This window comes from Eurytemora carolleeae, unplaced genomic scaffold, assembly GCF_000591075.1.
Source record: "Eurytemora carolleeae unplaced genomic scaffold, Eaff_2.0 scaffold1237, whole genome shotgun sequence".
Taxonomy (NCBI): domain Eukaryota; kingdom Metazoa; phylum Arthropoda; class Copepoda; order Calanoida; family Temoridae; genus Eurytemora; species Eurytemora carolleeae.
Window position 1 is genome coordinate 51,518 of NW_019397126.1, and position 13,668 is coordinate 65,185.

Below are 13,668 nucleotides of genomic sequence, written 5' to 3' on the forward strand. Positions count from 1 at the left end.
TTTGACTCGAAATCCGATTTTCGATATAGTTAGAAGTACGTGAAACATAGCAATTGTTCAGTGCACACAGCCCATTTCATCTTCATTTTAACCTGCTGGTAAAATGATTCGTTCAATGTAAATCCACAAAAACAAACAAGAAATATCAAAAATACTGATAAATAGGCTTACATACTTCTTTTTTTTATTTATTTATTTATTTCGACCAAAAAGGTCAAATTATATTTTTTACTGGATTTCTTCCTTGCATGTGCATGTGCATGATATAAAGCTTGCTGAACATGATGTCAAACCACGTCAACTCAAACAATTGTCACAGTACTAATTTGGAAACATTTATTTTCTGTCAAACCAAACAATTGAATTATCATTAAATTACTTTTTAAAAAAATGAATAGATAATGAATGTTAAATTATTTATGGAAATAGAGAACAAATGATGACAAAACAGGCAGAAGATTGAAACCGTTTATCAAGGTGTGCCCACTGCTAGGAGTGGTAGTGGTGGTAGTGGTGGTTGTATTTGCGCATGTCAGTACAGTGCTAACAATATTTGAACCAGGACTCTCATTTCCAGCTTCATCAGTGGCTTTCATAGCAAAGAAATACAGATTAGATAAATCAAACTTCTCCCGCTTTAGGGTCAACTTAACCTGACTCCCGCCATTCACCGGGTTCAACACTCCAGATGATATATAGGAACTGTCCAGAACAGTGTTGTTCCCAGATTCAAACAAATTTCCTGTCAGATTGCCGGCTGTAAGAGCAAACTTGATTGTATAACTTTTAGCAGGTTCATTAGAATCCAGGTCATCTCCAGGAGCTGTAAAGGTTAGGTCAGGACCAGAGCAGGAACCCTGCAAAGGTTTAACATTCTTAATTTAAAAATTGGTAAAGTATGATTTTTATGCAGGGATCAGGTAGATAATTAAGGGATTTTCTCTATAAGATGTTTATTTTCCCTTAAATTAGATCATTGACACCTTCTTGAGATTGTGTTCGCAACCTAGTATCCTATCCTACAGTAATAAACTACCTGAAGATCCAGTACTCAGGCTGGAGGTAACCTATCCTACAGTAATAAACTATCTGAAGATCCAGTACTCTGGCTGGAGGTATCCTACCTACAGTAATAAACTACCTGAAGATCCAGTACTCCGGCTGGAGGTATCCTATCCTTCAATAATAAACTACCTGAAGATCCAGTACTCTGGCTGGAGGTATCCTATCCTTCAGTAATAAACTACCTGAAGATCCAGTACTCTGGCTGGAGGTAACCTATCCTACAGTAATATACTATCTGAAGATCCAGTACTCTGGCTGGAAGTATCCTATCCTCCAGTAATAAACTATCTGAAGATCCAGTACTCTGACTGGAGGTATCCTATCCTCCAATAATAAACTATCTGAAGATCCAGTACTCTGGCTGGAGGTATCCTATCGTACAGTAATAAACTACCTGAAGATCCAGTACTCTGGCTGGAGGTAACCTATCCTACAGTAATAAACTATCTGAAGATCCAGTACTCTGGCTGGAAGTATCCTATCCTCCAGTAATAAACTATCTGAAGATCCAGTACTCTGACTGCAGGTGTTCTATCCTCTCCAGTAATAAACTATCTGAAGATCCAGTACTCTGGCTGGAGGTATCCTATCGTACAGTAATAAACTACCTGAAGATCCAGTACTCTGACTGCAGGTGTTCTATCCTCTCCAGTAATAAACTATCTGAAGATCCAGTACTCTGGCTGGAGGTATCCTATCCTCCAGTAATAAACTATCTGAAGATCCAGTACTCTGGCTGGAGGTGTTCTATCCTCTCTAGTAATAAACTACCTGAAGATCCAGTACTCTGGCTGGAGGTATCCTATCCTCCAGTAATAAACTACCTGAAGATCCAGTACTCTGGCTGGAGGTATCCTATCCTCCAGTAATAAACTACCTGAAGATCCAGTACTCAGGCTGGAGGGATCCTATCCTCCAGTAATAAACTACCTGAAGATCCAGTACTCTGGCTGGAGGTGTTCTATCTTCTCCAGTGATGCTGGATTTGATCTGGAAAGATCCTCCAGATGATTGTCGAGTAAAGTTTCCAGTATTGGATAGACGTGTTGTTGGAAGAATAGTGTTGGATCCACAACACATAGGAGTTCCGGTCTTCTCAGGAAGAGCTCTAGATCTAAAAATAATATTGATGAAAAGAGCTGACTGACAACAATAATCTGCAAAGAAATTCAGTCTTTGCCACAAACTCTGATTTTCTAATCCATTTTGCTTTGCAACCTAATGTCAGAGACCTTTAGGTATTTATTATGAAAAACCAAGTAATCCAGGTTGCAAAGATATAGAGTTTAGAAAATTTGAGTTTGTGGCGAAAACGCTATTCCTTGCTGGAAAACAATATTAAACATTATTCTTGTTAATCAAAGGTTTTACATATATTAACGAATGCACAATAATGAAAAGTGCTTTACATATGCACTCCTTCCTAGTTTAACATTTTTTCCAGGGATAATTTTGTAACAAAAATATCAATTCAAAATAAATAAATTGTGAATGTAAATTAAGTTGATTCAAAACGAAAACATTTAATTACGTACAATGCAACAAGACAACAGTGCAACAAAATGTCTAAATTCCGAAATGAAACACCCAAAAAAATAGAAGTGAAAAAAGTCAAAATCTCAAAGTTAAACAAAAAAAATCAGATATTTCTTTTGGACCAATTTACAAATTGATTTAGATGCTAAATCGATTTATATAGTTTTCATACATTTTTGCTGCAATTGGCATTAGGTTTCCACCGTCAGCAAAAGTTTGCGCAATTTTTCAGTTTTGCGCGAATAGAGCGCAAATTGTGCAAAAGAATACCGTCAACTTAAACTATTCTTCATTCTATTAATTTTAGTTGAAGTTGAGCTATTTTTCCATTCTACTGGAAATCCCAAAAGGCTTTTTGTTATTAGACTTTTGAATCGACTCCGATGAAATGACTATGACTGTCTGACTCCGATGAAATGACTATGACTGTCTGACTCCGATGAAATGACTATGACTGTCTGACTCCGAGGAAATGACCATGACTGTCTGACTCCGATGAAATGACTATGACTGTCTAACTGACTATGACTGTCTGACTCCGATGAAATGACTATGACTGTCTGACTCCCAAGAAATGACTATGACTATCTGACTCCGAGAAAATGACTATGACTGTCTGACTCCGAGGAAATGACTATGACTGTCTGACTCCGAGGAAATGACTATGACTGTCTAAAACCCCAATTTGTGATTAAAACAGTAACAATCTTTATTAAAGAGATAAAATATATAGGGGAGAGGAAAATATAATGATCTAATAAGTTAATTAACCTGTCAACAATGAAACCTTCATTGATTTGTGTATCATCATTTCCCTCCACCTGACATTTAACACTGTATCTACCCTTACCTAATAACATATACAAGTTCAAGGCTATAATCTCCGTTTAATGTATATATGTATAATACATATCTAAAATTAACAACCAAAGTGAATTTGTTATTCCTTTATTATTTGCATGTTTTCAGTATACTTTGAATATTATTGATATTAAAAGTTTGATAATAGCAGGTTTAGAGAATTCTTAGACTTTTTATCATCATTTTTTATTTATTTGTTTTAATCTTGACTACTTCATTTTAACTTCAGATCAAAGTTAGAATTTTTAATTTTCAGATAATTGGGCAAAATTTGGAGGTTTATCTAGAACAAGGAGAGATATCCTCTTCAAATATTTGAGAATTAATGTATTGAAAGATCAATTAATGTATTGAAAGATCAATTAATGTATTGAAAGATCAATTAATATCTCAAACAAGAAATAATTGAGTTTGTCGTAACGTGCATAAAAATCCTAGCTCTATGTAGAAAAGAATTAGTTTAAACTATTCCGTTCATCTTAGACTCCTTATGCTTGGGGATATGCTCAAGCAGGGAGGTTTCGTCATGAAAACATAAAAAGATCCCAGTGTCGGAATTTAATGAATTTAAGCCACGTCTTTAATCCCCCAAAAACCGGTTTCAATTGTACACCATTAAACACTAAATGCTAAGATGTTATTCATTCTTTTGTTTTTATTAATAAACAATTCAAATTTTGTATTTTTAGACAGGAACTTTTTTAATCCGGAGTTTTTTCTTAAACTTTATATTAATAAAGGTTTGTTACTTGTATTGACAACTAATACAGCTTAGACATTTGTTATATCTAAATTAAATTTTTAAAAGATTATTGTCTTACCCGTGTAATGTGTAAAATATCTTGTATAAATACCATCGTTCTGAATACTGTCGGCACCTAAATGGAAAACGTGCTTTTTTGAATATAAGAAAGAAAGCCTCATTATTTATATGAATTTTAAATTAAATAATTATTAATGGACACTGGATAGTTTAAATATATCAAGACTTTTCTTTAATGAAATTGTTAACAGAAATTTAAATAAAAACTTTTTTGAGATAAAAAATGGTGATTAAGCTGAACTGATCTTACTCATTAAATTTAACAAGCCTTTAAATAATTTACCCACCAGCTCCGTTGTCCATTAGTTCAAGTTCCAACGGAGGTTGCGGAACTCCGGCAGTTTCCTCCGGTCGTTCAATATAGGCAATGACTTTAGCTCCTAGGACAGGCATATTCCCTTGCTTGACCTCCGCCATGGCGGACAGCTTGAGGTCAACCTCACTGTCAAGGGACTGTGATCCTGTATTAATCCAACATCTTGTTTGTATAGGATCCACATTATCATCCCTGGACTTACTTGTTATCTTGACAGATACTGAGTCATAGGTCTCCTTGGTAGTTAGCCAATATTGCCATTTACCAGCTACTGCAGTGTCTTTAAACTGGTAAAGATATATCCCAAAATTATCTGTTGTACACGTGAATTTTTGATCTATAATAACTTGAAGATCAGGGTTGTATACTTTTATTAAGAATGGTTCCCTGCAGTTTCCGCTGGCAGATCTACTTTTAACTATTTCTAGTTGAAACTTCAGGTCCTTTCCAATGGTATTGTCGATTTCGAAAACTCCTTTCAACTCTGTACTGTTGGCGGGCCAATCGTGCTGATAAATTGTCATCTCCGTATTTCCCAAGGTATCTCCGGGTTGATTGGTTGTGGAACCGGAGAATGCATCGTTAAAATCTCCAGGTCCGCTGTTATCTTCAACAAAGTAACTTTTCCCTCCTGTCTTCTCAGCAAGATCTTCAATCTCAGGATCAGCATCATCACCAATAGCAATAGTAATGACTCTGATCTTATTCTGAACCAAGCGAGGAATCATATCTGATATTGAAGGAGCACCACTTATTGGACAGTTTTGAGCTCCGTCCGTTAATAGGATGAGAACATTTCCTGTTGAGTTGTTAAGTAAACCTTTGTTGTACATTGCTTCAAACAGACCTATTGTAATACAAGTTCTACCTTGTGCTGGAACATCATCAATAATTTTCGTCAGGGTTGTCCTAGATGTTTCGCTTATGGCAGTCATATCAGAACCATAAATAGCGTTGTCTCCGAAGAAAATAATTCCAACTGGAGTGTTGTCTTCTACATCGTATGTGATCCATCTCTTAGCGGCATTCTTCATCGGAATAAATCTATTCTTCTCCTCCATTGATTTACTCACGTCCATAACTAGTACATAGGACGTTACATGTCCCTCTCCTCCCAATATAATGAATTCAGGATCAGTGTTTGTTATAGTTGGATTTGATGGATTATTGCCATTTGCAAAGTCCTCACTGTCTTGTATAACAGCCCATGTGCTCCGGCCAGAACAGTACAAGTTTTGTTTGTTTGGCAGGTTGGGTTCATGTAACAGTGCCTCTGTAAATAGATTAAATTATTTATGTACAGGGTTATACACAAAGGATGAGACTTCATAGATGGCTGTAAAAAATTTGAATTTTTCTGAAATCCCTACAAGTGGAAACTAGTGTCTAGTGCTTTTCGATGTCAAAAATGTGTATCTCGTTTTTTTTAATGATTTTAGGTCGTCATTAAAGTCTCATCCTTTGCGGGTGATCCTGTCCTTGTTTAATTAATGCAGGGAAAAGATAAAATCGTGTTGGGAAATTTGTTCCTCTGATATTAAGCTTAGAAAAAGGGCGAAATATAACAAGACCCTAGCTTTAAACAGTTTTAATATGTCATTGTATGCTCACAGTGATCGAATTAACTTACTGGTTTATTTGACTTAAACCATTTTAATTTTGTTGAAAACTTGAAACCCACTTTATCGGTAACATAGTTTAACTGAGACTGCAGTATTTTAGAGACAAATTTTAGGATTCATTTTTAATTCTAAGTAAGAGCGTAAATAAATTCGTTTAAAAAATTTTACCATAAGGGGTTGTTCGTAGAAGAAACCTTTTAAAACAATTATTTTTTAACCCGGTAGAAAAAAGTAGCTAAAATTTGTCTAAAAACTAATTTTTGTTGTTTAGAAACATATTTCTCCAAAGATATTTGTGATGAAATCAATTTGGTAAAATCAAATATTTCTTTATTTTCATTATTTCTTCTTTAAAAACTTTAAGTTTTTTAATAATCAAACAAGTGGAAGTGAGAGTATTCTAAGTAATATTTCCGTCCTTTAAATCTCTAAAATAATGACTTTACCTGTATCGTCACAGAAGTTTATGTTAGTTGTTAAATATGGTAGAGCCATATAGGAGGAGGTTGGTTTCGAATCTTGTGTAGCGTAGAATATACAGTTTCCATCAGGTAACCCTGAACCAGAGGAATCTGCTCTACACGCTCCACCATCAGTTACATCCTAGTGTTGTTGAACATAGAACAAAGTAATAAAAGAAACAAGTTTTGTCAACCTTGTGAAATTATCAAATGTGGTATTTCATTTGATGGGATGTGGATTGTGGAACGACTAAAAAATTTTCTGAACATTTTTAATAAATTATTTTTTTATTTTAAGGTCTCAAGCTCTCAAGCAAAAATTTAAAAAACTAAAGCTAACAACAAGAGTTTTATTGTGCCAAAATGTACGTGTAAAGAGCTACAGAAAAGCTCAAGTGAGTTAGATCGATAAAATCTAAGTCCATGGCGTTGCAACACTTCAAAGTCGACCCTGTCTTAAAAACTAATGTTACTTTTTATAAGCATGCTGAATCTGTGTGGGATATAGATATAAAAAAACAGCTATTAAAATTTGGTAAACAAGTTCTAATTAACGATTTTTTTTCACTCATTAACAGAATTTTCCATTTATTTGGATTAAATTTCGTTAATAATATGCCTATAGGCACAAATTTGCAACGCTAACCCAATGTAGTAGACCATTGATATTTCAAACTTTGGTTTATGTTCAATCAAATAATCTAAAAATCAAAGGTTTGAACCATCAGATTGCAAAGATACAGGAATAATTGGTTTGTGGAAAAACTCAGTTTATTTGTGTAAGGAAAAAGCTCATGTTAAATTTTATAAAACTTTCTCAAAGACCCCAGAGTACATTAATATCTGCTCGTATCCCCTGAGTACATAAATACCTGCTCGTATCCCCTGAGTACATAAATACCTGCTCGTATCCCCTGAGTACATAAATACCTGCTCGTATCCCCTGAGTACATAAATACCTGCTCGTATCCCCTGAGTGCATTAATATCTGCTCGTATCCCCTGAGTACATAAATACCTGCTCGTATCCCCTGAGTACATAAATACCTGCTCGTATCCCCAGAGTACATAAATACCTGCTCATATCCCCTGAGTACATTAATACCTGCTCGTATCCCCTGAGTACATAAATACCTGCTCGTATCCCCTGAGTACATAAATACCTGCTCGTATCCCCTAAGTTCACTATTAACACAAAAATTTGGAGTTACACTTGTCTTCTGACCGGACATCGACCATTCAGTTTTTAGATAAAACATCGGGAACTTTTTGTCTCCTGGGTAACCATGCTCTTCAAACACACCCCACCGTAGCTTAGCAAACTCATGAACCAAAGTTTTGCCTCTAAAACATATTTTTAAAAAACTTTCTATCTATCAGCACTTATTAAAAGTTTGTCATGTGCATAATGAACATCATAGAAATTTTAATATAACATGATAACTGGACGACGACATTGAAATCGTATCAACCAACATGGTTTTCTTTTCTGATAAAATTCAAGCTAATTTACCTTTAATATCCTTCATATTATAAAAATTCTCAGCGGCAACATCAAGTGAAATATTTTAAGACGACATTTTAAAAATTCCTTCGATGTATTCTGACATATGAGTTTAACCGTTAATTAGATTGAAAGAGTAAACATTGTTTACTGTTCCAATATTTTAAAAACATTATAATAAATTTTGATATTTGCATCATTTATGATGCGAATTTTTTATCATTAAATTTAAATCGAAACAATTCAGTGGGTATAATGTCTTCTTCTATTAGGTTTGTGGTAAACAGTTTATGGTTGTTTTTACTTTACTTACTTATTTCCCCAAACTGATCCATCTTTAACATATCCTGGAGTTAAATGAGTATACGTCCCAGGAACCCCACATTCAGTAGTCTAAATATTCATCAATATAACTAGAAATATAGGTATCTGTAGTCTAAATATTCAACAATACAACTAGAAATATAGACATCTGTAGTCTAAATATTCAACAATATAACTAGAAATACAGGTATCTGTAGTCTAAATATTCAACAATATAACTAGAAATATAGATATCTGTAGTCTGAATATTCAACAATATAACTAGAAATATAGATATCTGTAGTCTGAATATTCAACAATATAACTAGAAATATAGGTATCTGTAGTCTAAATATTCAACAATATAACTAGAAATATAGATATCTGTAGTCTGAATATTCAACAATATAACTAGAAATATAGGTATCTGTAGTCTAAATATTCAACAATATAACTAGAAATATAGATATCTGTAGTCTAAACATTCAACAATATAACTAGAAATATAAATATCTGTAGTCTAAATGTTCAACAATATAACTAGAAATATATGTATCTGTAGTCTAAATATTCATCAATATAATTAGAAATATAGGTATCTGTAATCTAAATATTCATCAATATAACTAGAAATATGTGTATCTGTAGTCTAATTATTCATCAATATAACTAGAAATACAGGTATCTGTAGTCTAAATATTCATCAATATAACTAGAAATATAGGTATCTGTAGTCTAAATATTCAACAATATAACTAGAAATATAGACATCTGTAGTCTAAATATTCAACAATATAACTAGAAATACAGGTATCTGTAGTCTAAATATTCATCAATATAACTAGAAATATAGATATCTGTAGTCTAAATATTCAACAATATAACTAGAAATATAGGTATCTTTAGTCTAAATATTTATCAATATAATTAGAAATATAGATATCTGTAGTCTAAATATTCATCAATATAACTAGAAATATAGATTTCTGTAGTCTAAATAGTCATCAATATAACTAGAAATATAGATATCTTTAGTCTAAATATTCATCAATATAACTAGAAATATAGATATCTGTAGTCTAAATATTCAACAATATAACTAGAAATATAGGTATCTGTAGTCTAAATATTCATCAATATAACAAGAAATATAGATATCTGTAGTCTAAATATTCATCAATATAACTAGAAATATAAATATCTGTAGTCTAAATATTCATCAATATAACTAGAAATATAGATATCTGTAGTCTAAATATTCATCAATATAACTAGAAATACTGGTATAATCTGTAATTCAATATTCATATATTACAATAGAACAAACCTGTACAGTGTACGGGCTGTCACCATAGGCAGCATTTTGGTTGTCAATCCTTGAAACAAGATAATCTTAATAAACAAGTTTATCTATTATCTTTTGTCAAAGTCCAACTTTATAGTTTAAATAATTATTGTTCTAATGGAAAAATGTGGGGCCAGAAAAAAAAATTAGAACTCCCCCTCTCCCCCTCACATGTGTAGATTGTACCAATTATTTTGGGTCAGGTCGGATTAACATAGATAGATATTATCACTCCCCCCTTCTTATGTGTAGTTTGTACCCATGCTTTTTTTGTTTGTTAAATTTGGTTAAGATAGATAGTATCACTTGAAGGGGGGGAGGGATTCCATGTTATACTTATTAATAAATTACCAAAATGCTTAACGACAATGATAAATATGAAGAAAAGGTTACATACAGGGTGTCCCAAAAAACATGGGAATTCAGTGACGAATTCGATATCGTCTTTTCAAATAATTCTTTGATTTAGTACAGTGATACCTACTGAGAAAGCTGTAATCTGTAAGGCTTTCGTCTGCTATGTTTACATTTTGTTTGTTTATGTTTTGACTGCATATACAGTTGTACTTAGTAAAACAAGAAAATCACAGTATACAAACAGAGTAAACTTGTCCGTCTTCACTGTTCATCTTGCGGAGACATTATAGACACATCTTATACAGTCTTTTACCCTTTTCATAAAATAAGCTATATAGCAGACATAATAATATTATGGCTTTTGAAATTAGGTATTACAATGCTAATTCATAACAAAGACGATATCAAATTCGTCACTGAATTCCCATGTTTTTTGGGACACCCTGTAGCAAGAATTATTTTATGAAAGTTCTATTTCCAAACTCATTATACCTGAATTCTGCCAAATCATAGGATTCGTTTTCGATTGGTTGTGCCTCTGGATAGTTCCAGGTCTTGGGGAGGAGAATCTTTACAGTTCTGTAGATTTAGAAATCAATGATATTTAAATTTCGGTAGATTTACTAATGAATAATATTTTGCAGATTTATAGAAATCATTAGTATTTAAAGTTCTGGAGATTTAGCAATCAATAATATTTAAAGTTCTGTAGATTTAGAAATCAATAATATTTAAAGTTCTGTAGATTTAGAAATTAATAATATTTAAAGTTCTGTAGATTTAGAAATTAATAATACTTAAAGGTCTGTAGATTTAGAAATTAATAATATTTCAAAGTTTTGTAGATTTACCAATTGATATTTTAAAAAAAAGATTTATAAAACTTAAAATTGTTGATAAACTTATACCTGAGGTAAGCTCTTTTTCTAGTTGCTATGTAAAGTTCTCTGCTCATTTCTCTCATCATTATCTGCAATTTAAAGAGATGTTTTAAGTCAATATATCAGAGAACTCTTTACAAACAGAAAAACAAGGATATCTCCTTAATATTTAATCAGACAAAGATTTAAAGGTTACCATTGTGCCTGCAGTCCTCCCTTTCAATGGAAATTTAAAGATTGATTATCTGGATATTTAAAGATAAATTACCTGGATATTTAAAGATTGATTACCTGGATATTTAAAGATTGATTACCCAGATATTTAAAGATAAATTACCTGGATATTCAAAGATTGATTACTTGGATATTTAAAGATAAATTACCTGGATATTTAAAGATTGATTACCCAGATATTTAAAAATAAAGTACCTGGATATTTAAAGATTGATTACCTGGATATTTAACAATAAATTACCTGGATATTTAAAGATTGATTACCCAGATATTTAAAGATAAATTACCTGGATATTTAAAGATTGATTACCTGAATATTTAAAGATAAATTACTTGGATATTTAAAGATTCATTACCTGGATATTTAAAGATAAATTACCTGGATATTTAAAGATTGATTACCTGGATATTTAAAGATTGATTACCCAGATATTTAAAGATAAATTACCTGGATATTTAAAGATTGATTACACAGATATTTAAAGATAAATTATCTGAGCTGACAACTTTAGAATAGGATATCCTTAATCCCAATTACTTAATCTGAGTATCCAATGGACACACTTTTGATTTTCTTCTTAAACCGTTCTTTCTTGGATATAATGGAAAAAAATCAAAATATCCGGTTTTTTAAATTTTTAAAAGTTAAAGATAATGATACGCTTATTGGTTGAATTTTATGCTTCTTTCTTAGACACCGAATGCATATTAAACTAATCTCGGGTTTAGTAAAACCAGGAGTTTAAGCATTAATCTTGATATCCATCATTCTAAAGTTTTCTGCTCTGGATATTTAAAGATTGATTACCCAGATATTTAAAGATAAATTACCTGGATATTTAAAGATAAATTACCTGGATATTTAAAGATTGATTACCCAGATATTTAAAGATAAATTACTTGGATATTTTAAGATAAATTACCTGGATATTTAAAGATTAATTACCTGGATATTTGAAGATAAATTACCTGGATATTTAAAGATAAATTACCTGGATATTTAAAGATAAATTACCTGGATATTTGAAATGGTATCCTGATCTTGAGATACATCTGGGGATATTGCAACCACAAAGTCTGTGTATCCATTATTCTCAAGAACTGCTTTACTCTGGGTATATCCAAAGAGAAGAATAAAGCCTAGGATATAAACTTGTTATAGTTGGGTGATAATCAAAATGGAATCTTTGTTTTAAATTTGCTAAATCAATGCTATCGAAGGTTTTTTAAAACGATTTAAATAAATTTTTTAATTGCAGACACACGGGATAGAAAAATACTAGCTGATAAATAATTGATAAATAATAAATTTTTTGTTTTGCTTTAAAACAATTTAAAATGAATTCTTACAAGATGGTATAGTTCTACTCCACAGTAGCATGATTACTGTTCTTTTAGAATCCGGGTTTTCATTTCATATACTCAAGCTAATCTCTCTCTTATCATATCAGTCCGTCATAATTTACAAAATTATACAGTGTCAACTTTTTTCATGATATTTTAGGGTCACAGCCGTTAAAAAGGAAATCTGGAACATATATTACTTCACCAGAACTCACATTTTTTGCAGCGTAATGGTTGGTAGCTTGAGTTATTAAAATTCTACGACATTAAATAGATTGCAATAATATAAAGATTAGAAAATTTGAGTTTGAGGCAAGTAGTATTTTTTTTTTCAGAATTTTTGCTGAATCTTACTAATTATTACTGATTCTCCAAAGCAAATTTAGCAATGATATCATTTAACTATAATTCTCAGGAAGGAAAAGATATGAAATTCCTGAAGCGGGTCAACAGCTAAAAGGGGTTATCGCAATGAATGCGCAAAATAATAGCTTGTTCTTTTTTATCTTTAATCAAATTAACCTGAGAAAATCTAATTGTATCTGGTATTGAATTTTGCTTGTAGGTTTATTGTTGTAATTTCATTGTTCAATTTTTTTATTTTTCTTAAGAATGAAACTAAGTACAAAAAGATAAGACACCTCTTATCGTTTTGTGCAATAATGTTCTTGGATGATCAAAAACATATTCGGGTTTTCATTGAAAAATTCAAATGTATTAAAATAAAAAATGTACATATTGGCTCATATAGACAAAAATAGAATATATAAATAATTATAATAATCATAGGCGCAACTAGGGGGGGGCTTATACAGTCTTTTACCCTTTTCATAAAATAAGCTATATAGCAGACATAATAATATTATGGCTTTTGAAATTAGGTATTACAATGCTAATTCATAACAAAGACGATATCAAATTCGTCACTGAATTCCCATGTTTTTTGGGACACCCTGTAGCAAGAATTATTTTATGAAAGTTCTATTTCCAAACTCATTATACCTGAATTCTGCCAAA

General features: G+C 31.8%; 1 protein-coding gene across 5 annotated transcripts; it reads right to left on the reverse strand.

Annotated features, from left to right (window-relative positions):
- Positions 1–321: 321 nt before the first annotated feature.
- LOC111712151 (calcium-activated chloride channel regulator 1) lies at positions 322–12,767 on the reverse strand. 5 transcript variants are annotated; one of them, XM_023486692.1, is made up of 13 exons: positions 12,658–12,767; positions 12,323–12,447; positions 11,101–11,162; positions 10,685–10,771; positions 9,818–9,866; positions 8,501–8,580; positions 7,847–8,027; positions 6,670–6,826; positions 4,573–5,874; positions 4,284–4,340; positions 3,373–3,451; positions 1,996–2,173; positions 322–857 (listed from the first exon to the last, which is right to left on the reverse strand). In XM_023486692.1, exons 1-13 carry the CDS (start codon positions 12,686–12,688, stop codon positions 414–416), a joined length of 2,832 nt encoding a protein of 943 aa, XP_023342460.1. In that variant the 5' UTR covers positions 12,689–12,767; the 3' UTR covers positions 322–413. The 5 variants fall into 5 exon arrangements, with proteins under 5 accessions (XP_023342460.1, XP_023342459.1, XP_023342461.1 ...); XM_023486691.1 differs by having other exon boundaries at positions 1,996–2,179; XM_023486693.1 differs by lacking the exons at positions 12,323–12,447; positions 12,658–12,767 and adding an exon at positions 12,254–12,260 and having other exon boundaries at positions 1,996–2,179.
- Positions 12,768–13,668: the final 901 nt, after the last annotated feature.

What these genes read in the sequence shown, in the direction of transcription:
- LOC111712151 (XM_023486691.1), bottom strand. Translation starts at nt 12,688, where the DNA reads ATGCTACTGTGGAGTAGAACTATACCATCTT. An exon ending in GAGTAGAACTATACCATCTT is followed by an intron (nt 12,448 to 12,657) that starts GTAAGAATTCAT and finishes TTTATATCCTAG; the next exon opens with GCTTTATTCTTCTCTTTGGA. An exon ending in GAAGGTTTCATTGTTGACAG is followed by an intron (nt 2,180 to 3,372) that starts GTTAATTAACTT and finishes TATTATTTTTAG; the next exon opens with ATCTAGAGCTCTTCCTGAGA.